General features: G+C 50.0%; 1 protein-coding gene across 2 annotated transcripts in view; it reads left to right on the top strand.

Annotated features, from left to right (window-relative positions):
* The window catches only part of kif26ba (kinesin family member 26Ba), a 169,165-nt gene that overhangs the window by 134,344 nt on the left and 10,425 nt on the right, over positions 1–24,396 (top strand). Inside the window, exons 11-17 of one of the 2 annotated variants that reach the window (XM_031788328.1) lie at positions 3,920–4,097; positions 9,790–9,952; positions 10,245–11,113; positions 11,432–11,564; positions 11,743–12,004; positions 12,239–14,866; positions 22,205–22,407. In XM_031788328.1, the coding sequence (XP_031644188.1) occupies positions 3,920–4,097; positions 9,790–9,952; positions 10,245–11,113; positions 11,432–11,564; positions 11,743–12,004; positions 12,239–14,866; positions 22,205–22,407 (4,436 nt within the window). Of the gene's footprint in view, positions 1–3,919; positions 4,098–9,789; positions 9,962–10,244; positions 11,114–11,431; positions 11,565–11,742; positions 12,005–12,238; positions 14,867–22,204; positions 22,408–24,396 lie in introns of both variants that reach the window. The other variant, XM_031788327.1, reaches the window with a different exon arrangement.

The raw sequence follows: 24,396 nt of genomic DNA, 5'->3' as shown, positions 1-24,396 counted from the left end.
AGCTGAACACACAGCTGAGCTGGTGATGTGTTGACAAGGAAAGGATACGTAGCTGAACACACAGCTGAGCTGGTGATGTGTTGACAAGGAAAGGATACGTAGCTGAACACACAGCTGAGCTGGTGAGGGGTCCAGGTGATGTGTTGACAAGGAAAGGATACGTAGCTGAACACACAGCTGAGCTGGTGATGTGTTGACAAGGAAAGGATACGTAGCTGAACACACAGCTAAGCTGGTGATGTGTTGACAAGGAAAGGATACGTAGCTGAACACACAGCTGAGCTGGTGATGTGTTGACAAGGAAAGGATACGTAGCTGAACACACAGCTGAGCTGGTGAGGGGTCCAGGTGATGTGTTGACAAGGAAAGGATACGTAGCTGAACACACAGCTGAGCTGGTGATGTGTTGACAAGGAAAGGATACGTAGCTGAACACACAGCTGAGCTGGTGATGTGTTGACAAGGAAAGGATACGTAGCTGAACACACAGCTGAGCTGGTGATGTGTTGACAAGGAAAGGATACGTAGCTGAACACACAGCTGAGCTGGTGATGTGTTGACAAGGAAAGGATACGTAGCTGAACACACAGCTGAGCTGGTGAGGGGTCCAGGTGATGTGTTGACAAGGAAAGGATACGTAGCTGAACACACAGCTGAGCTGGTGATGTGTTGACAAGGAAAGGATACGTAGCTGAACACACAGCTGAGCTGGTGATGTGTTGACAAGGAAAGGATACGTAGCTGAACACACAGCTGAGCTGGTGAGGGGTCCAGGTGATGTGTTGACAAGGAAAGGATACGTAGCTGAACACACAGCTGAGCTGGTGAGGGGTCCAGGTGATGTGTTGACAAGGAAAGGATACGTAGCTGAACACACAGCTGAGCTGGTGAGGGGTCCAGGTGATGTGTTGACAAGGAAAGGATACGTAGCTGAACACACAGCTGAGCTGGTGAGGGGTCCAGGTGATGTGTTGACAAGGAAAGGATACGTAGCTGAACACACAGCTGAGCTGGTGAGGGGTCCAGGTGATGTGTTGACAAGGAAAGGATACGTAGCTGAACACACAGCTGAGCTGGTGAGGGGTCCAGGTGATGTGTTGACAAGGAAAGGATACGTAGCTGAACACACAGCTGAGCTGGTGAGGGGTCCAGGTGATGTGTTGACAAGGAAAGGATACGTAGCTGAACACACAGCTGAGCTGGTGAGGGGTCCAGGTGATGTGTTGACAAGGAAAGGATACGTAGCTGAACACACAGCTGAGCTGGTGATGTGTTGACAAGGAAAGGATACGTAGCTGAACACACAGCTGAGCTGGTGATGTGTTGACAAGGAAAGGATACGTAGCTGAACACACAGCTGAGCTGGTGAGGGGTCCAGGTGATGTGTTGACAAGGAAAGGATACGTAGCTGAACACACAGCTGAGCTGGTGATGTGTTGACAAGGAAAGGATACGTAGCTGAACACACAGCTGAGCTGGTGAGGGGTCCAGGTGATGTGTTGACAAGGAAAGGATACGTAGCTGAACACACAGCTGAGCTGGTGATGTGTTGACAAGGAAAGGATACGTAGCTGAACACACAGCTGAGCTGGTGAGGGGTCCAGGTGATGTGTTGACAAGGAAAGGATACGTAGCTGAACACACAGCTGAGCTGGTGAGGGGTCCAGGTGATGTGTTGACAAGGAAAGGATACGTAGCTGAACACACAGCTGAGCTGGTGAGGGGTCCAGGTGATGTGTTGACAAGGAAAGGATACGTAGCTGAACACACAGCTGAGCTGGTGAGGGGTCCAGGTGATGTGTTGACAAGGAAAGGATACGTAGCTGAACACACAGCTGAGCTGGTGAGGGGTCCAGGTGATGTGTTGACAAGGAAAGGATACGTAGCTTAACACACAGCTGAGCTGGTGATGTGTTGACAAGGAAAGGATACGTAGCTGAACACACAGCTGAGCTGGTGAGGGGTCCAGGTGATGTGTTGACAAGGAAAGGATACGTAGCTGAACACACAGCTGAGCTGGTGAGGGGTTGACAAGGAAAGGATACGTAGCTGAACACACAGCTGAGCTGGTGATGTGTTGACAAGGAAAGGATACGTAGCTGAACACACAGCTGAGCTGGTGATGTGTTGACAAGGAAAGGATACGTAGCTGAACACACAGCTGAGCTGGTGAGGGGTCCAGGTGATGTGTTGACAAGGAAAGGATACGTAGCTGAACACACAGCTGAGCTGGTGATGTGTTGACAAGGAAAGGATACGTAGCTGAACACACAGCTGAGCTGGTGATGTGTTGACAAGGAAAGGATACGTAGCTGAACACACAGCTGAGCTGGTGATGTGTTGACAAGGAAAGGATACGTAGCTGAACACACAGCTGAGCTGGTGATGTGTTGACAAGGAAAGGATACGTAGCTGAACACACAGCTGAGCTGGTGAGGGGTCCAGGTGATGTGTTGACAAGGAAAGGATACGTAGCTGAACACACAGCTGAGCTGGTGAGGGGTCCAGGTGATGTGTTGACAAGGAAAGGATACGTAGCTGAACACACAGCTGAGCTGGTGAGGGGTCCAGGTGATGTGTTGACAAGGAAAGGATACGTAGCTGAACACACAGCTGAGCTGGTGAGGGGTCCAGGTGATGTGTTGACAAGGAAAGGATACGTAGCTGAACACACAGCTGAGCTGGTGATGTGTTGACAAGGAAAGGATACGTAGCTGAACACACAGCTGAGCTGGTGAGGGGTCCAGGTGATGTGTTGACAAGGAAAGGATACGTAGCTGAACACACAGCTGAGCTGGTGAGGGGTCCAGGTGATGTGTTGACAAGGAAAGGATACGTAGCTGAACACACAGCTGAGCTGGTGATGTGTTGACAAGGAAAGGATACGTAGCTGAACACACAGCTGAGCTGGTGATGTGTTGACAAGGAAAGGATACGTAGCTGAACACACAGCTGAGCTGGTGATGTGTTGACAAGGAAAGGATACGTAGCTGAACACACAGCTGAGCTGGTGATGTGTTGACAAGGAAAGGATACGTAGCTGAACACACAGCTGAGCTGGTGAGGGGTCCAGGTGATGTGTTGACAAGGAAAGGATACGTAGCTGAACACACAGCTGAGCTGGTGAGGGGTCCAGGTGATGTGTTGACAAGGAAAGGATACGTAGCTGAACACACAGCTGAGCTGGTGATGTGTTGACAAGGAAAGGATACGTAGCTGAACACACAGCTGAGCTGGTGATGTGTTGACAAGGAAAGGATACGTAGCTGAACACACAGCTGAGCTGGTGATGGGTCCAGGTGGCAAGCTGTTATGTTTGTCCTATTTCACACTAATGTGTGAATTGTAAATGTGTTTTTGTTGTTGTTGACATATCCCAACGCCCCCTGAGACGCCCTCAGAGAGTAGGGTCACGGCCAGGGTCTGCCATGAATAACAGCGACCCTGGAGCAATTAGGGTTAAGTGCCTTGCTCAAGGGCACATTGACAGGTTTTTCACGACGTCGGCTCGGGGATTCAAACTAGCGACCATCCGGTTACTGGGCCTACTCTCTAACCGCTAGGATACCTGCTGCCCAATGTAGCTGTGTGTGTGCACACGTCCATGCGTGTGCATGTGTGCGGGCATGCCCGCGTGTGTGCGTGCGTGTGTGTGTGCTGAGGCTGACATGCATAACCTCCTCTGAGATGAGCAGATCAAAAATGCTGGGGGATGAAGTGTTGGATAGTGTGTTCAGGATCTATCACCCTGTGAAATACTGCTACTGAGTTTTGTAACACACTGTAAACATTTAAAAAATGTATCCTTCTGTCTCCCCAATTTTTCTCTGTCCTCTTTTTTCCTTCCTCTCTCTCTCTTTCTCTCGGTCCCTCCTTCCCCTCCTGTCCCTCTCTCACCCTCCTCTCTCTCTCTCTCCAGTGTCGGGAGGTCGCAGTAGACTCCACCTGATAGACCTGGGCAGCTGTGTGAAGGTGCTGGGAGGAGAGAAGGGCAGGGAGAGCAGTGGTAGTACAGCAGCAGGGCTGTGTCTGTCTCTGTCTGCCCTGGGGAACGTTATCCTGGCTCTGGTCAACGGCAGCAAACATATCCCCTACAAGTACGTGTGCACTGTGTGTGTGCACTGTGTGTGTGTCTGTGTGTGTGTCTGTGTGTGTGTCTGTGTGTGTGTCTGTGTGTGCACTGTGTGTGTGTCTGTGTGTGTGTCTGTGTGTGTGTCTGTGTGTGTGTCTGTGTGTGTGTCTGTGTGTGCACTGTGTGTGTGTCTGTGTGTGTGTCTGTGTGTCTGTGTGTGTGTCTGTGTGTGTGTCTGTGTGTGTGTCTGTGTGTGCACTGTGTGTGTGTCTGTGTCTGTGTGTGTGTCTGTGTGTCTGTGTGTGTGTCTGTGTGTGTGTCTGTGTGTGTGTGTGTCTGTGTGTGTGTCTGTGTGTGTGTCTGTGTGTGTGTGTGTCTGTGTGTGTGTCTGTGTGTGTGTCTGTGTGTGTGTGTGTGTCTGTGTTTGTGTGTGTGTGTGTGTCTGTGTGTGTGTCTGTGTGTGTGTGTGTGTGTCTGTGTGTGTGTCTGTGTGAGGACCTCTTGGAGGTTGGATTGAATTGCTCTGCAGTATTACTCAGATACAACAACAACAAAAAACGACATAATTCTATCTATTTCTTACTCTTGCCCTTCCCTAATCAAATCAAAGTTTATTTGTCAAGTGCGCCAAATACAACAGTGTGTGTGTGTGTGTGTAGGTAAGTAAGGAAATAAAACAACAGTAAAAAGACATTTGAAAAAAAGAGTAGCAAGGCTATATACAGACACCTGTTAGTCAGGCTTATTGAGGTAGTATGTACATGTAGGTATGGTTAAAGTGACTGTGCATATATGATGAACAGAGACTAGCAGAAGCATAAAAAGAGGGGTTGGCGGATGGTGGGACACAATGCAGATAGCCCGGTTAGACAATGTGCGGGAGCACTGGTTGGTCGGGCCAATTTAGGTAGCATGTACATGAATGTATAGTTAAAGTGACTATGCACATAAGATAAACAGAGAGTAGCAGCAGCGTAAAAGAGGGGTTGGGGGGAGGCACACAATGCAAATAGTCCGGGTAAGCATTTGGTTACCTGTTCAGGAGTCTTATGGCTTGGGGGTAAAAACTGTTGAGAAGCCTTTTTGTCCTAGACTTGGCACCGCTTGCCATGCGGTAGTAGAGAGAACAGTCTATGGCTGGGGTCTTTGACAATTTTCAGGGCCTTCCTCTGACACCGCCTGGTGTAAAGGTCCTGGATGGCAGGCAGCTTTGCCCCAGGGATGTACTGGGTCGTACGCACTACCCTCTGAAGTGCCTTGCGGTCGGAGGCCGAGCAATTGCCGTACCAGGCAGTGATGCAACCAGTCAGGATGCTCTCGATGTTGCAGCTGTAGAACCTTTTGAGGATCTCAGGACCCATGCCAAATCTTTTAGTTTCCTGAGCGGGAATAGGCTTTGTCGTGCCCTCTTCACGACTGTCTTGCTGTGTTTGGACCATTCTAGTTTGTTGTTGATGTGGACACCAAGGAATTTGAAGCTCTCAACCTGCTTCACTACAGCCCTGTTGATGAGAATGGGGACGTCCTCGGTGCTCCTTTTCCTGAAGTCCACAATCATCTCCTTGGTCTTGGTTACGTTGAGGGATAGGTTGTTATTCTGGCACCACCCGGCCAGGTCTCTGACCTCCTCCCTATAGGCGGTCTCGTCGTTGTCGGTGATCAGGCCTACCACTGTTGTGTCGTCAGCAAACTTAATGATGGTATTGGAGTTGTGCCTGGCCATGCAGTCGTGGGTGAACAGGGAGTACAGGAAGGGACTGAGCACGCACCCCTGGGGAGCTCCAATTTTGAGGATCAGTGTGGCAGATGTGTTGCTACCTACCCTCACCACCTGGGGGTGGCCTGTCAGGAAGCCCAGGATCCAGTTGCAGAGGGAGGTGTTTAGAAGCCAGGGTCCTTAGCTTAGTGATGAGCTTTGAGGGTACTATGGTGTTGAATGCTGAGCTGTAGTCAATGAACAGCATTCTCACATTGGTGTTCCTTTTGTCCAGGTGGGAAAGGGCAGTGTGGAGTGCAATAGAGATTGCATCATCTGTGGATCTGTTTGGGCGGTATGCAAATCGGAGTGGGTCTAGGCATTCTGGGATAATGGTGTTGATGTGAGACATTACCAGCCTTTCAAAGCACTTCATGGCTACGGATGTGAGTGCCACGGGTCTGTAGTCATTTAGGCAGGTTGCCTTTGTGTTCTTGGGCACAGGGACTATGGTGGTCTGCACATGCCCGGAGCACACGTCCTGATAATCCATCTGGCCCAGCAGCCTTGTGAATGTTGACCTGTTTAAAGGTCTTACTCACGTCAGCTGCGGACAGTGTGATCACACAGTCGTCTGGAACAGCTGATGCTCTCATGCATGCCTCAGTGTTGCTTGCCTCGAAGCAAGCATAGAAGTGATTTAGCTTGTCTGGTAGGCCCGTGTCACTGGGCAGCTCGCGGCTGTGCTTCCCTTTGTAGTCTGTAATAGTTTGCAAGCCCTGCCACATCCGACGAGCGTCTGAGCTGGTGTAGTATGATTCAATCTTAGCCCTGTATTGATGCTTTGCCTGTTTGATGGTTCGTCACAGGGCATAGCAGGATTTCTTGTAAGCTTCCGGGTTAGAGTCCCGCACCTTGAAAGTGGCAGCTATACCCTTTAGCTCAGTGCGAATGTTATCTGTAATCCATGGCTTCTGGTTGGGGAATGTACGTACAGTCACTGCGGGGACGATGTCCTCAATGCACTTATTGATAAAGCCAGTGACTGATGTGGTGTCATCGGGAGAATCCCAGGACATCTTCCAGTCTGTGCTAGCAAAGCATTCCTGTAGTTTAGCATCTGCTTCATCTGACCATTTTTTTATAGACCGAGTCACTGGTGATTCCTCCTTAAATCTTTGCTTGTAAGCAGGAATCACGAGGATAGAGTTGTGGTTGGATTTACCAAATGGAGGGTGAGGGAGAGCTTTGTATGCGTCTCTGTGTGTGGAGTACAGGTGATCTAGAATTTTTTCCCCCTCTGGTTGCACATTTAACATGTTGATAGAGATTAGGTAGAACTGATTTAAGTTTCCCTGCATTAAAGTCACCGGCCACTAGGAGCGCCGCCTCTGGGTGAGTGGTTTCCTGTTTGCTTATTTCCTTATACAGCTGACTGAGTCTTAGTGCCGGCATCTATCTGTGGTGGTAAATAAACAGCCACGTAAAGTATAGCTGAGAACTCTCTAGGCAAGTAATGTGGCCGGCAATTTATCATAATATACTCTGCTTCAGGCGAGCAAAATCTAGAGACTTCCTTAGATTTCGTGCACCAGCTGTTGTTTACAAATATGCACAGACCCCCCCCCCCCCCCCCCCCCCCTCGTCTTACCGGACTGTGCTGTTCTATCCTGCCGGTGCAGTGTGTATCCCGCTAGCTGAAAATCCATGTCGTCATTCAGCCACGATTCCGTGAAACATAGGATACTACGGTTGGTAGGATACCCTAAATGACCCTCCCTAAGTGTGTGTGACTAACTGGGACTGGGGGAAATGGGGCTTGGGTCAGCTTCCACTGGTGACTGGCTCAATATCTATCTCTACATATCCAACTCAATATATCACACCCATGTCATGTTAATAGTAGACTTTAAACCTATGAATAAACCTGCTAATTATTGTAGATATATTAATGAGATAGTACACTTTAATATGCAGATCATTGGACACACGAGGCGCACAATAATTCCTGTAGGCCCGGCCCGGACTTAATTCTGCATAACTACCATGTGTAATAATAATGTATAGAATGACATGTGCTGCCCTTGGTCAGAGTGGCTAAATGCCTGCTGAAGCTTTGGAGAGAGTGAAATGGAGAGAGAGAGAGACAGGCACGGAGAGAGAGAAAGAGAGAGAGAGGGGAGAGAGGAAGAGAAGGCGTGGCAGAGAGGGAGAGAGAGGGACAGGCACGGAGAGAGAGAAAGAGAGAGGGGAGAGAGGAAGAGAAGGCGTGGCAGAGAGGGAGAGAGAGGGACAGGCACGGAGAGAGAGAAAGAGAGAGGGGAGAGAGAGACAGGCACAGAGAGTGAGAAAGAGAGAGGGGAGAGAGGAAGAGAAGGCGTGGCAGAGAGGGAGAGAGAGAGACAGGCATGGAGAGAGAGAAAGAGAGAGAGAGAGACAGGCACGGAGAGAGAGAAAGAGAGAGGGGAGAGAGGAAGAGAAGGCGTGGCAGAGGGAGAGAGAAAGGTGCTGTGGGGTTGATTTAACAATAACAAATGTTGCTTCATTATTATTACCTGAGACCGCTAGGAATAGTTTTTTTTTTTGGTTTGTTTTCTTCCTGAAGAGAATGAGTGGGACTGTGAGAGAGGGAATAAGAGAGAGGGGAGAAGAGAGAGAGTTTGAAGGAACGAGAGGCAGAGAAAAGAACAAGGAGGAAAGGAGTGAAACGAAAGCAGGGGGACAGAGGCTTTGAAACAGTCGTGTGCATATTTACATTTTTCCCAAGAACATGCAGGCTCTTCTCCCTCCCTCTCTGCCTCCCTCCTTCAGTGCAGATAGCCCAGCTCCTCCACTCTCTAATTTAATCACGAGCTCGGCATTTACATTGCAAAGCACCCCACCACTTTATGCCAGAACTGTAAACATTACACACACACCGAGGCATACAAACACAAATACACACACATGCATGCATGCGTATAAAATTATAGGTTGGGGCCATTTGCAAGGTGTGGAACATTAGTTGCAAATAACTGGATCTCACCGTGCATGAATATAAAATCCCTTCTGCACAAATCACTGATCCTTCTGCTTAATTTAATTAGACCTAAACACTCGCAGCTCCAACCTTTTTCCCCCTTCTCCATTTTCAGCCGTTTCTCCCATTTCTACTCTGCTTAATGAGATGAATTAAGAGACTTGATTGAGATGTCAGGCGAGGGAGATGCAATTACTAACGTTGATGTGACGAAGACACTGGTAACTACTACTAATGACATGACTCAGAGAGCGAGAGGGAGGAATGGAGGGAGGAAAGAGAAGAGGATAACATTGAGGACAGTTGAGGCAAAGTAAAGCGATAGAAGGATGGGGTAGTGTGTGTGTGTGTGTGTGTGTGTGTGTGTGTGTGTGTGTGTGTGTGTGTGTGTGTGTGTGTGTGTGTGTGTGTGTGTGTGTGTGTGTGTGTGTGTGTGTGTGTGTGTGTGTGTGTGGGTGGGCTGGCCGGGGGCTGTGTTTTTATAAAAGGAGGACAGCAGCATGAGGTATTGAGCCACAGAGGAGCCTGCACTCCATTCTGCCCTGAGGGTCCCAAACAGCTCACAGGAGTTACCTACCACACACACATGCCCATGCACACACACCACATGCACACACACACACACAGAAACACAGGCAGACAGTCAATTAACCCTATAACAAACACAGGAGAGGGAGAGCGTTAAATAAACACACAATCCTACAGCTACTGTCCCACATGTTCCAGCCATAGCGAGATTAACCACCGACGTAGCTAATGCTACGAGCTGGAGATCATTGCTGATTGGTAGGGAGGTGAACAGTGATTTTAAGGGTTTGATAGATATTATCCTTCAGATTCATGTGTGTTTCTGTGTGCACATAAAGTATGTGTTTGTATATGTGTGTGTGTGCGTGCGTGATGTAATGTGTGTGTGTGTGCACGATTTAACACGTGTGTGTGTGTGCTTATGCCTGTGTTAGTGTATGTGTCTGATGTAATGTGTGTATGTATGTGTTCCAGGGACAGTAAGCTGACCATGCTACTGAGAGAGTCACTGGGCAACATGAACTGTCGGACCACCATGATCGCCCACATCTCCTCGTCGCCTAGCAACTTCTCTGACACGCTCTCCACCCTCCAGATCGCCTCGCGCCTCCTCCGTATGAAGAAGAAGAAGACCAAAGTCAGTATGGTAGGCATTATCAATTTAGACACATTCAGTCATTCAATCATTCATTCAATCAATATAATCGGTCCATGACATATAGGAATTCTCCTTCTCATGTTCTTTCTTCTGGGGCTCAACTTCTAAATGTTCAGATTGATATTTCAGTTTAAAAAAAACAACACTTTCAGTATTGCTGGAACTTGGTGACACAGCATTACAATAACAGGCCAGTAAATGAAACCGAGATTCTAATTGGTTTGTTTCAAAATGTGTTGTTTCTCTCATCCACATTCCCTCTCTTCTTCAGCAATACACGTCCAGTTCGTCAGGGGGTGAGAGTTCGTGTGAGGAGGGTCGTATGCGTCGCCCCACCCACCTGAGACCATTCCACTCCCGTAGCTCTGCCGACTCCAACCTTCCCCTGCTGCACCTCTCCAGCGACCCAGATGACTACTCCAGTAGCGAGCAGTCCTGCGACACCGTCATCTACGTGGGCCCCAATGGGGGTGCTATCTCGGACCGTGAGCTGACCGACAACGAGGGTCCGCCAGAGTTTGTCCCCATCATTCCTGCTCTGCTGAAGAGCAAAGCCGAGTCTGGCGTCCTGCCAACTACACCAACTCTACAACAACAACAGCAACAGACAGTACTCTCCCAGCCCCAGCCACAGCCTGCCCCTACACAGACACACACCCAGCCCTCTGCCCTGCCGACACAGTCCCTCATCTCCCTAACCCAGCCCCCACTCCCTCTCCTCCAACCCCTGGGCCAACCCCTGCCCCCTGTGCCAGAGGAAGGGGCGGAGTGTCTCAAGTGCAACACCTTCGCCGAGCTGCAGGAGCGGCTGGAGTGTATCGACGGGAGCGAAGAGGTGGCCAAGTTCCCCTTTGAGGAGGTGCCGGTTACTAGGGGGGCCAAGTCTGACACCCTGGTCCCCCCTGGGTCTGAGACGGAGCCTACGGGAGGGGTGGGAGTGGAGGTAGAGACCTCCAGGAGGATGTCCAATGACGAGCAGCTCCAGGAGATCAGGGAGGTGGTGGAAGAGGCAGAACTGGCCCAGACCATGATAGAGAGTCTGAGCCTGACCGGCAGCAGCAGTGTGACGGGCAGCAGTGGAGCTGGACACACCAACACTAACCCTCTACAGAGGGCCAAGAGCACCAGCCTCCATGACAGGTCAGATCTGTTTGTTTGTTAAGGTCCCCATTAGTGGTTACAAAGCAACAGCTACTCTGCCTAGGGTCCACATGAAAAATAACGCAAAACATAACTTATTAGGGCCTCCCGGGTGGCGCAGTGGTCTAAGGCACCCCATCGCAGTGCTAGCTGTGCCACCAGAGATTCTGGGTTCGAGCCCAGGCTCTGTCGCAGCTGGCCTTTAGCTTGTATAGTTTTATCGACTGCCTTATAATTTTAATGTCTCTCTGGAAGGTTTTTTGTTTTCAATATCTTCTATTTCTTTTTTATTTCTCTTCCTTTCTATTTGATTGACAGTCGTGAGTCTCTGAGCGCAGGCAGTAGTAGTGATGGTAAGCCCCGCCCCCTGGGTTCTCCTCGGCTGGGCATCGCCTCTCTTACCAAGACCTCTGACTACAGACCTCCTTCCTCACCCTCACAGCGCTGCAAGGTACAGTATCTGTCTCTCACACCTCTACGGTCTTTGCTTGTGCTATTTTACAGTTATTGGGTTGACTTTTACCTCATAAAATGCATTTCCATGAAAGTGTACAGTATTGTTGTGAAGCAGCTGTGGGTCCTTGAAAATAACTATAAAAATCCAATATATGATTATGATTATAATCAAGGTCTACACCCAGAAGGGTGTGATGCCGGGAACGCCCCCTCTGTCCTGCCAGAGTCTGTCTACTGCAGACAGCCTGGCTGCAGATAGTGGGAGGTCCTCTACAGATTCCCTGCTGCAGCTGGAGTCCCTGTCCAGGACCTCCCCCATGAGAATGAGTCCCCAGGTGCTAAAGCGCACCGACTCCTTGTCTGCCAGCCTGGGGTCGGCTGAGACCTTGTGTGACGATAATGTTCCTCAGATACCTCTGGATGTACGCAGGGACAGTAAGTCTGGCTCTTTATTCTATTACTGTGACAAGTGTTTTTCAAAAACCTCAAGCTATCAGGTGAATTTCCACTATGCTTTCAAATCACTTGTTTTAAGCCAATAGTGTCGTAATAGTGTGTTTTTTATGATACTGGTTTCGTACAGCAAATTCATTTCACATTCCTTACATATTTTCATTTCATTGTCTATCCTCTCTCTTTCTCCTTCCCATCTTTCTCTGCCTCCCCCAGCCCCAGTTCCCGCTCTAGCCCCCAGCCCCTCCTCTACCCCAGCCCCAGCAGACCCTCGCTCTCTGGGGGAAGATGAGCTGGTATTCACCCTGGGGTGTGAGGAGGGGCTGGATGTCCGGGGCCTGCTGGAGAGTGGCGGTCGTCCCACTAGCATCATTAGCTTCACCAGCGACTGTTCCGTCACCGCCCTGGCCTCGGGATCCCGCCCTGTCTCCATCATCAGCAGCATCAGCGATGACCTGGAGTGCTACGGAAACAACACTACTGTCATTGCTACGACCACCGGAAAGGTCACAATGAAAAGCACCTCAGTTGCCGGGGTGATCGCCATGGCGGAAGTCAGCATGGCGAAGCTTCGCATGGAAGGAGAGGCGATGGCGGTGCTGCCTAGCTGCCGGTCGTCCATCTCATCATGGCTGAGTGAGCTGAGTGCTGGGAGTGACGGGGATCAGTCCCTGCACAGTTTTGGCCAGTCCTATGGACATGGGGAGGCTCTGGCCGAGCTATACCCCCCACAGGTGCCTCTCTCTGGGGCAGAGGAGCAAGATGAGGTGTCCCTGGGTTCTAGAGGAAGGAAGACTCCTGACAGCGACGTAGTGTTGTGTGGAGATGAGAAAGGAACGGGGAAGGAGAAGAGCACCCTGACTAAAGAGAGGCTGAAGAGACTGTCTCCCTCCATGGGTAAGACCAACATCACCGTCTCCAACATCCAGACCCTGGGGGCCTCCAGCAACTTCATCCCCTTCAAGACCAACATCACAGTCCACCCCTGTGTGGCCGTCAAACCCATGGTTATACAGGAGCCCACTATACTGTCCTCCCCTACCAAGACTCACCTGTTGTCCAAGGACCCAGCCAAGCCTGCCCTAGCCCAAGCCCTGGTCCTGGCCTCCATGTCCAGCGATCTCAGCTTCGACGACCCCTGGATGAAGAGAGATGGAGGCGATGTGAGGCCTAAGGAGCTGGTGTGTGAGGTGAAGCCGGAGAAGAGGGTGGTGGAGCCACCAGTCAAGACAGACACAGCTAAGACCCAGGGTGACAGGGCCAGCAGGGTGGACAGTGGCTACGGAGGGGACCGTTGCAGCTCCAGCAGCGGTGAGACCGTCTCCTCTCCAGACTCCTGTAAGAGGGTGGTGGACGGCTGTGAGATGGTGCTGGTCAGCCCTGGAGAGTGTCTGATGACTCCCGTCTACTCTGCCGACATCCTGCGCACCGCCAGTCTGCCCCGCGGCTGGCACCGGATCAACCGCCACGACGGCCTGGACGAGGACTCACTCCGCTACGGCGCTAATGGAGGAGGGGCAGGGGGGGAGTCTCGGGGCCTAGGGGTCACCACCTCCACCCCCTGTAGTCCGAGGGCAACACTGGACCGACGGGGGTCGTCCGGGAGACAAGGCCTGTTCTCCCGTCAGAAAGGGATCCCACCGCTGCCACCAGTACGCAAGTCCAGTCTGGACCAGAAGAACCGGGCAGGAGGCCCCCTCAGCCCCCTGCACGCACCCATCCATGGCCTCTCCTTCCTGGGGAGCACCCCGGAGGACCTAGATGGGCTTGGAGGAGGGAAACAGAAGGGGTCTAATGTGGAGAGCAGTAGGTTGTTCAGTGCTAAACTAGAGCAACTGGCTAACAGAACCAACTCTCTGGGGCGGTCCCATGGAGGTCACAGCTCTCTTGGCCCCCACTACGACTGCCTCTCCCTGGAGAGGGGGGAGAGCCTCAGCTCTCTGGGCTGGAAGGGGGCAGCCGGAGGGGGGAGGGGGGACTGCAATATGCCCCATCCCGGACGTAGCATCCGCTGTGGCTCAGTGTCATCCTCCTCCCCTAATGGAAACGGTTCTGGTAACAGCCCCGGCAGTGCTCCCAAGTCGCCCAAGTCGAGCCAGTCGAAGATCTCAGCGGTCAGCAAGCTGCTGATGGCCAGCCCTAAGACCCGCAGCCTTTCGGCCTCCAGCACCAAGACACTCAGCTTCTCTACCAAGTCTCTTCCCCAGTCTGTCAACCGCAGCTCCAGCTTGCCTCCCAACGGCAAGACCCAGCCCCAGCCCCAGGGTCAGACCTCCAGCCAGGCCCTGGGACAAAACAAGGAACCCAGCTCTGGCTCCTGGGCCACCCAGTCTCTGAGTCGCAGCCGAGGGGGAGGCCTGGCCGCCAAGCTGCCTCTGAGAGCCGCCAACGGACGCATCTCCGAGCTGCTTCAGGGCAACGGAGGCTCTCGATCCACCAGTCACAACCGAGGAGGAGGCTCCGAAGCTGTGGAGGAGAGGGGTGCCGGAGGAAGTGGAGGTGGAGCAGGTGGTGGAGGGGCACAGGGAGAGGAGAGACCAGTGATGGTCCACACTCTGCCGTCTCCCTACAGTAAGATCACAGCCCCCAAGCGGCCCCAGCGCTGCAGCAGCGGCCATGCCAGTGACAACAGTAGTGTTCTGAGTGGGGAGCTGCCCCCGGCCATGGGGAAGACAGCCCTGTTCTACCACAGCGGGGCCAGCAGTGGCTACGAGAGCATGCTGAGGGACAGCGAGGCCACAGGAAGCACCTCCTCTGCTCAGGACTCTCTGAGCGAACATAGCTCAGCCACCAGCAGCAGCCGCCGTAGTCTCAAGAACAACAAGAAGAGGAACAACAACACAGGTCTGCCCCTTATGCTGCATCCCAGTGAGCACAATACATTTTTTCAATCAGGCAGGCAACCAGGCAGGCAAGGAGGGAGGCAGGCAGGCAAGCAGCCAGGCAAGGAGGGAGGCAGGCAGGCAAGCAGCCAGCCAGTCAGGGAGGCGTGTGATAGTGAAAGAATTCAAGAGTCATTCTCTTAAAGTCAGCCATGATGAATCTCCACATTAGGCTGTCACCTTCTCCGAGGATGAGGCGATGCTCCTCAGCCCCACTGCCCAGAACCAGCCCAGGCATGGTTAAAAACACTGATGAATGAACCCTCTATTCCAGATAACATGTTTGGTTAATAAACTGCCCCATTTCGATATGAATCGCAGCGGCAGCGAAATGTAGCTCACAAGACTTCCATTTATATATATAAAAAAACACATTTGGAAATAAATAACTAAATCAGGTTTCAACCCCTCCTTTCTCCTCACCTCTCATCATATCCCCCTCCCTCCCTCCCTCTCCCCTCACCCCCGAGAGGTTGGTAGTGAGAGTGGTCTTGTTGGGCAGACAGATGGCCATTGTCAGGGAGTTCTGTGGGTGGCCTCAAGAAAGCAGTGCACTCTTTAACCCCTGTACCCTCTCCATTCCTCCCTCTGCTCTCCCTTATCCCCCCCTCCTTCTATGCTGGGACCCCTTTTCATCCCCCTTGCCACCCCCTACCTCTCCAAAGCTACCCTCCATTCCCTTAACTCTCCCTCTCCACTTACACTCCACTTGCCCTCCACCTCTCCCTCTCTCTCTCTCCTCCCTCTCTCTCTCCCCCCTCCCGTCCAGAGAGGCAGTAAGAGGGAACAGTGATCAGGCTTATCTATGGCTGACTTGGAACCGCAGAACCCGGGCCAACACAGCCCGGCCTGTGGCTGCTCCAGCAGAGAGAGGGAGAGAGAGGAAGCGGGATGGAGGGAGAGAGAGAGAGGCTTGCTTGGGAAAAAAACATTTTTAATCAGGTTTCCAGTTGAGGGTCTCATGTATGGTTGCTCTTTACTGTAATATTGGATTTTCCATTGCTTGGTTTCTCTCTCTCTCTACTGTGTCCTGATGCAGCAGGCAGTAATAAGGTACAAATGGGTGACTCAAAGGTGACTTAGAGCAGATCTGTCTTTGTGACCTTTCTGCTGCCGACGGAGACAAAGAGACAGACAGAACCTTATTAACGTCACCTCTCGCTTCCCCCCTCTCCCTTCACCCCGTCCCTGTGTGTGAATCTGATCAAAAAACGTGTCTGCTGACATAGCTGCCAATTTCTATGCAAATGGAAAGTGTGTGTGTGTGATGTGTGTGTGTGTGTGTGTGGTGTGTGTGTGTCTGTGTGTGTCTGTGTGTGCGTGTGTGGTGTGTCTGTGTGTCTGTGTGTGTGTGTGTGTGTGTGTGTGTGTGTGTGTGTGTGTGTGTGTGTGTGTGTGTGTGTGTGTGTGTGTGTGTGTACACATTCCAGCACGCTGGTCAGATAAGAGGGACTGACCTGCTAGGCTTATCTCTCCACCCACCAAATGCTCTTCTCTCTCTCCACTCGTTCTCTGTTCTCTTCTCCTATCTCGCTCTCTGTTCTCTCTCCCCTCTCGTTCTCTGTTCTCTCTCTCCCCTCTCGTTCTCTGTTCTCTCTCTCCCCTCTCTTTCTCTGTTCTCTCTCTCCCCTCTTTCCCTGTCCTCTCTCCCCTCTCTCTGTTCTCTCTCTCCCCTCTCTTTCTCTGTCCTCTCTCCCCTCTCGTTCTCTGTTCTCTCTCTCCCCTCTCTTTCTCTGTTCTCTCTCTCCCCTCTTTCTCTGTTCTCTCTCTCCCCTCTTTCTCTGTTCTCTCTCTCCCCTCTCATTCTCTGTTCTCTCTCTCCCCTCTCGTTCTCTGTTCTCTCTCTCCCCTCTCGTTCTCTGTTCTCTCTCTCCCCTCTCTTTCTCTGTTCTCTCTCTCCCCTCTTTCTCTGTTCTCTCTCTCCCCTCTTTCTCTGTTCTCTCTCTCCCTTCTTTCTCTGTTCTCTCTCTCCCCTCTTTCTCTGTTCTCTCTCTCCCCTCTTTCTCTGTTCTCTCTCTCCCCTCTCGTTCTCTGTTCTCTCTCTCCCCTCTCGTTCTCTGTTCTCTCTCTCCCCTCTCTTTCTCTGTTCTCTCTCTCCCCTCTCTTTCTCTGTTCTCTTCTCCCCTCTCTTTCTCTGTTCTCTTCTCCCCTCTTTCTCTGTTCTCTCTCTCCCCTCTCTGTTCTCTTCTCCCCTCTTTCTCTGTTCTCTCTCTCCCCTCTCTTTCTCTGTTCTCTTCTCCCCTCTTTCTCTGTTCTCTCTCTCCCCTCTCTGTTCTCTTCTCCCCTCTTTCTCTGTTCTCTCTCTCCCCTCTCTTTCTCTGTTCTCTTCTCCCCTCTTTCTCTGTTCTCTCTCTCCCCTCTTTCTCTGTTCTCTCTCTCCCCTCTTTCTCTGTTCTCTCTCTCCCCTCTTTCTCTGTTCTCTCTCTCCCCTCTCGTTCTCTGTTCTCTCTCTCCCCTCTCGTTCTCTGTTCTCTTCTCCTATCTCGTTCTCTGTTCTCTTCTCCTATCTCATTCTCTTCTATCTCTTTCTCTGTTCTCTTCTCCACTCTCTCTCTCCCCTCTTTCTCTGTCCTCTCTCCCCTCTCTCTGTTCTCTCTCTCCCCTCTCTTTCTCTGTCCTCTCTCCCCTCTCTCTGTTCTCTCTCTCCCCTCTCGTTCTCTGTTCTCTCTCTCCCCTCTCTTTCTCTGTTCTCTCTCTCCCCTCTTTCTCTGTTCTCTCTCTCCCCTCTTTCTCTGTTCTCTCTCTCCCCTCTCATTCTCTGTTCTCTCTCTCCCCTCTCGTTCTCTGTTCTCTCTCTCCCCTCTCTTTCTCTGTTCTCTCTCTCCCCTCTCTTTCTCTGTTCTCTCTCTCCCCTCTTTCTCTGTTCTCTCTCTCCCCTCTTTCTCTGTTCTCTCTCTCCCTTCTTTCTCTGTTCTCTCTCTCCCCTCTTTCTCTGTTCTCTCTCTCCCCTCTTTCTCTGTTCTCTCTCTCCCCTCTTTCTCTGTTCTCTCTCTCCCCTCTCGTTCTCTGTTCTCTCTCTCCCCTCTCGTTCTCTGTTCTCTCTCTCCCCTCTCTTTCTGTTCTCTCTCTCCCCTCTCTTCCTCTGCTCTCTCTCCCCCCTCTTTCTCTGTTCACTCTCTCCCCTCTCATTCTCTGTTCTCTCTCTCCCCCCCTCTTTCTCTGTTCTCTCTCTCCCCTCTCTTTCTCTGTTCTCTCTCTCCCCTCTCTTTCTCTGTTCTCTCTCTCCCCTCTTTCTCTGTTCTCTTCTCCCCTCTTTCTCTGTTCTCTCTCTCCCCTCTCTGTTCTCTTCTCCCCTCTTTCTCTGTTCTCTCTCTCCCCTCTCTTTCTCTGTTCTCTTCTCCCCTCTTTCTCTGTTCTCTCTCTCCCCTCTCTGTTCTCTTCTCCCCTCTTTCTCTGTTCTCTCTCTCCCCTCTCTTTCTCTGTTCTCTTCTCCCCTCTTTCTCTGTTCTCTCTCTCCCCTCTTTCTCTGTTCTCTCTCCCCTCTCTTATCTTCTGTTCGGTTCTGCTGCGTTTTCTCCCTGTCTCTTCTCTCCTCTTTGCTGCTCTCCCCATCTCCCCATCTCCCCTCTCAACCGTTCTGTTTTTTCTCTCCTCTCTCCCCCATCCTCCCCCAGGAACTCATGCTAAATACTGGATTGTTGTCGTTGCCAGAAGTCCTACTCAACCAATCCCCCCCCCCAAAAAAATACCTAGGCCCCTCTCTCCAACCCCTACTCCAATGCTAGACCTAACCCCAGCTCCCATCCCAAACGCCAGCCCCTGGCAGAATGGCAGTGTAGGACTCTTGGCTCTGTCATCAGCTATCTGTCCTGGTTTGGTTATCAGCTATTTGCCCTGATGTTTACTCCTGCTGCCTTTGTCAAACTAAAGCCTGGTCACATCCTTGTCAGCAGAACAGAACAAAACAACACGTCAGTATGCTGTTCTCCTGACCCAGTCACAGGTGTAGAGTTCCACTGTGGCTGCGTTTACACAAGCAGCCCTATTCTGATATTTTGCCAAATATTGGACTTTTGATCAATCAGTTGAATAATTGGGCAAAATATCAGAATTAGGCTGACTGTGTAAACACAGCCTACTGTATGTTTCTTATTTGTCCTGTAGGTGATGAGCAAGAGAGATAGATCCTACTGAATTCTACACATTCTAATGAATGTTTCTTAAAGGCAAACTCAACCCACAAAGGATCTTTTGGTGTTTGTTTCATTAGTCTATTGTTGACACAGTACCAAAATGTTTTGCTTGTCAGCAATCAAGTGGCATACAGTACACTCTGAATGACCTAAAATGATAAATCCAATATTGGTGATTCACAGTCAGGAAACCCAACCTGTACTGTGCTATTAGTCTAATAGTAGGACTACTATTGAAATAAATAAACTGAGTCAGACATTCACAGGTTTCAGATTTTCCCCAAAAAGTCAAACTTTTTTCCAGAAAAACAACAAAATGGTATGTTCTAAGTCCATAACAGTGCTTAGACCACATCAGGAGATCACTTTGAGGTCTGGGCTCTTGGCTCTGTTATATAAAAAAAAAAATCTAATACACTTAGATTTTTGAGAGTAAGTACCCTTTAATTCAAGTGTGCAGGCACTTAACACTATTGTTTGCTTAGCCATGTTTCTGTAGCACATGAGATGGAGTTTGAAAAAGAAATGGCCACTGGATTGACACAAATAATCATGATCTCATTCTGACAGGTAGGCATAGGTTACTTTGTAGCTAGTTAACATTTAATAGAGAAGGTTTTTGGGAAAGCCTTTCCATCTACCAGAAGATGGTTAAGCCTATTATTAGCATTTCTATATTTTGCCTCTTCCTCAATTTTTTGAAACCTGAATGTTTTACTTCATATTCTGAGGCATGTCTTATCTTGCTTCAAAGTAGGATGGAATTAAGAATATATAGATAATTGGACAAGCAATGTCGGAGCGGCATAGGCTAAGATACAATAGAATAGTATAGTGTACAGTATGTACTTATGAGATCAGTAATGCAAAATATGTAAACATTATTAAAGTGGCCAGTGATTTCAAGTCTATGTATATAAGGGCAGCAGCCTCTAAGGTGCTACTGATGGATATTTAACAGTCTGATGGCCTTGAGATAGAACCTGTACTGAACTCTGTACCTGTACTGTACCTCTGTACCTGTACTGTACTGTACCTGTACTGAACTCTTTTGCACACCAGATGCTGGTGTGCAAAAGAGCAGAAAAGTAAATAAATAAAAACAGTATGGGGATGAGGTAGGTAAATTGGGTGAGCTATTTACCGATGGACTATGTACAGCTGCAGCGATCGGTTAGCTGCTCAGAGAGCAGATGTTTAAAGTTGGTGAGGGAGATAAAAGTCTCCAACTTCAGCGATTTTTGCAATTCGTTCCAGTCACAGGCAGGAGAGAAATGGAAGGAAATGAGGCCAAATGAGGTGTTGGCTTTAGGGATGATCAGTGAGATACACCTGCTGGAGTGCGTGCTACGGGTGGGTGTTGCCATCGTGACCAGTGAACTGAGATAAGGCGGAGCTTTACCTAGCATGGACTTGTAGATGACCTGGAGCCAGTGGGTCTGGCGACGAATATGTAGCGAGGGCCAGCCGACTAGAGCATACAGGTCGCAGTGGTGGGTGGTATAAGGTGCTTTAGTAACAAAACGGATGGCACTGTGATAAACTGCATCCAGTTTGCTGAGTAGAGTATTGGAAGCTATTTTGTAGATGACATCGCCGAAGTCGAGGATCGGTAGGATAGTCAGTTTTACTAGGGTAAGTTTGGCGGAGTGAGTGAAGGAGGCTTTGTTGCGGAATAGAAAGCCGACTCTAGATTTGATTTTAGATTGGAGATGTTTGATATGAGTCTGGAAAGAGAGTTTACAGTCTAGCCAGACACCTAGGTACTTATAGATGTCCACATATTCTAGGTCGGAACCATCCAGGGTGGTGATGCTAGTCGGGCGTGCGGGTTCAGGCAGCGAACGGTTGAAAAGCATGCATTTGGTTTTACTAGCGTTTAAGAGCAGTTGGAGGCCACGGAAGGAGTGTTGTATGGCATTGAAGCTCGTTTGGAGGTTAGATAGCACAGTGTCCAAGGAAGGGCCAGAAGTATACAGAATGGTGTCGTCTGCGTAGAGGTGGATCAGGGAATCGCCCGCAGCAAGAGCAACATCATTGATATATACAGAGAAAAGAGTCGGCCCGAGAATTGAACCCTGTGGCACCCCCATAGAGACTGCCAGAGGACCGGACAACATGCCCTCCGATTTGACACACTGAACTCTGTCTGCAAAGTAGTTGGTGAACCAGGCAAGGCAGTCATTAGAAAAATCGATGCTCCTGAGTCTGCCGATAAGAATATGGTGATTGACAGAGTCTAAAGCCTTAGCCAGGTCAATGAAGACGGCTGCACAGTACTGTCTTTTATCGATGGCGGTTATGATATCGTTTAGTATCTTGAGTGTGGCTGAGGTGCACCCGTGACCGGCTCGGGAACCAGATTGCACAGCGGCAAAGGTACGGTGGGATTCGAGATGGCCTTCTGGATGATAGCGGGGTGAACAGGTAGTGGCTTGGGTGGTTGTTGTCCTTGATGATCTTTTTGGCCTTCCTGTGACATTGGGTGCTGTAGGTGTCCTGGAGGGTAGGTAGTTTGCCCCCTGGTGATGCGTTGGGCAGACCACATCACCCTCTGGAGAGCCCTGCAGTTGCGGGCGGTGCAGTTGCCGTACCAGGCGGTGACACAGCCCGACAGGATGCTCTCAATTGTGCATCTGTAAAAGTTTGTGAGGGTTTTAGGTGTCAAGCCAAATTTCTTCAGCTTCCGGAGGTTGTAGAGGTGCTGTTGCGCCTTCTTCACCACACTGTCTGTGTGGGTGGACCATTTCAGTTTGTCAGTGATGTGTACGCCGAGGAACTTGAAGCTTTCCGCCTTCACCACTGTTGTCCTGTCGATGTGGAAAGGGGGGTGCTCACTCTGCTGTTTCTTGAAGTCCACGATCAGAAGTCTAAGTAGGGGTTAAGAAGTGAGTATACACAATGCCCAATGAAAGTGGGTATACGGTGTATACCTGCGTATAGCCTCCACTACACCACTGGTTACATATCTTGAAAACATGATTGCTGACAAGCAAAACATTTTGGAACTATGTCAATAATGGTCTAATGAAACTAAAACCAAAATATTAGTTTTCCTTTATTGTGATATATGTTTTTCAATGTTGAGTTGTTCTGCATGCGTCTGTGTCTTTTGCTGTGTGTGTGTGTGTGTGTGTGTCTTTCTCTGTATGTGTGCGTGTGTCCAGGTACCCAGCGTCGTCGTCTGATTCCCAGCCTGACCCTGGACTCGTCCTCTCTGATCAGGAAGCCCGCCATCAGCTCCAGCGTACGCTGGGTAGACGGCCCGCTAAGCCCCGCCCCCAGGGGAACCACAGAACCCTTCGAGATAAAGGTCTACAAGATAGACGACGTGGAGCGCCTGCAGAGGAGGAGAGAGAAAGGAAACAAGGTGAGAGAGAGGGATGGAGCCGAAGAGTTAAGATGGCAGGATGTCTGACGTTTTACATGCACCCGACCAATTGTGCTGTTTTGTTATTTTTTTTGCGTTGTTTGTAACTTTATTTTTTAAACTTATTTTGTACATAATGTTGCTTCTACCGTCTCTTATGACTGAAAATAACTTCTGGACTTCAGAACTGGGATTACTCACCACAGACTGGAAGAAGCTTTTTTCTTTAACAAGTCCGGCAAGAAGGATATACTGCTCTCCCGGGAACAGGCCCAAATCCAAGTCATTTGCGTGAAGAAAAGACGATGCAGATCGGGCTGCATTCTGAGAATCCGTAGGCGAGCGAGTAAACTCCCACTACCTTCCATTCTACTTGCTAACATGGAATCATTGAAAATTAAATTGATGACCTACGATTAAGATTATCCTACCAACGAGACATTAAGAACTGTAATATGTTGCACCGAGTCGTGGCTGAACGATGACACAGATAATATAGAGCTGGCTGGATTTTCCATGCACCGGCAGAACAGAGGTGCTACGTCTGGTAAGACGAGGGGTGGGGGGTGTGTGTCTCTTTGTCAATAACAGCTGGTGCGCAATGTCTAATATTAAATACGTTTCGAGGAATTGCTTGCCTGAGGTAGAGTACCTTATGATAAGCTGTAGACCACACTATTTAGCAAGGGAGTTCTCATCTATATTATTCGTAGCCATCTTTTTACCACCACAGACCGATGCTGGCACTAAGAAAATGCTCATCCAGAAGCTGCACTCCTAGTAGCTGGGGACTTTAATGCAGGTAAACTTAAATCAGTTTTACCATATTTTTACCAGCATGTCACATGTGCAACCAGAGAAAAAAAACTCTAGACCACCTTTACTCCACACATAGAGATGCATACAAAGCTCTCCACCACCCTCCATTTGGCAAATCTGACCATAATTCTATCCTCCTGATTAACTAAAGCAGGAAGTACCAGTGACTCGCTCAATACGGAAGTGGTCAGATGACGCAGATGCTATGCTACAGGACTGCTTTGCTAGCAGACTGGAATATGTTCCGGGATTCATCCAATGTCAGTGAAGAGTATACCACTTCAGTCACCGGCTTCATCAATAAGTGCATCGACGACGTCGTCCCCACAGTGACCGTACCTACATATCCCAACCAGAAGCCATGGATTACAGGCAACATCCGCATCGAGCTAAATGCTAGAGCTGCCACTTTCAAGGAGCTGGACACTAATCGAGACGCTTATGAGAAATCCCGCTATGCCATCAGACGAACCATCAAACAAGCAAAGCATCAATACAAGATTTTAATTGAATCCTACTACACCGGCTCTGATGCTCGTCGGATGTGGCAGGGCTTGAAAACTATTACGGACTACAAAGGGAAACCCAGACGCGAGCTACCCAGTGATGCGAGCCTACCAGATAAGCTAAATGCCTTCATGCTCATTTCGAGGCAAGCAACTCTAAGGCATGCACGAGAGCTCCAGCTGTTCTGGATGACTGCATGAAAATGCACTCGGTAATCGATGTGAGCAAGATCTTTAAACAGGTCAACATTCACAAAGCAGTGGGGCGAGATGGATTACCAGGACGTGTATTCAAAGCAAGCACGGACCAACTGGCAAGTGTCTTCACTGACACTTTCAACCTCTCCCTCAATGAGTCTGTAATACCTATATGTTTCAAGCAAACCACCATAGTCCCTGTGCCCTGTGCCTACCACCCCTTGGCACTCACATCGGTAGCCATGAAGTGTTTTGAAAGGCTGGTCATGGTTCACATACTCCCGGATACCCTAGACCCACTCCAATTCGCATACCGGCCCAACAGATGCACAGATGATGCAATCTCAATCGCCACTGCCCTTTCCCACCTGGACAAAAGGAAAACTTACGTGAGAATGCTGTTCATTGACTACACCTCAGCATTCAACACCATAGTGCCCATGAAGCGTCACTAAGCTAAGGACCC

Source organism: Oncorhynchus kisutch, linkage group LG14 (assembly GCF_002021735.2).
Source record: "Oncorhynchus kisutch isolate 150728-3 linkage group LG14, Okis_V2, whole genome shotgun sequence".
Classification (NCBI taxonomy): Eukaryota; Metazoa; Chordata; class Actinopteri; order Salmoniformes; family Salmonidae; genus Oncorhynchus; species Oncorhynchus kisutch.
Note: the sequence above shows the minus strand (reverse complement) of the source record. Positions and strands in the feature narration are given on the sequence as shown.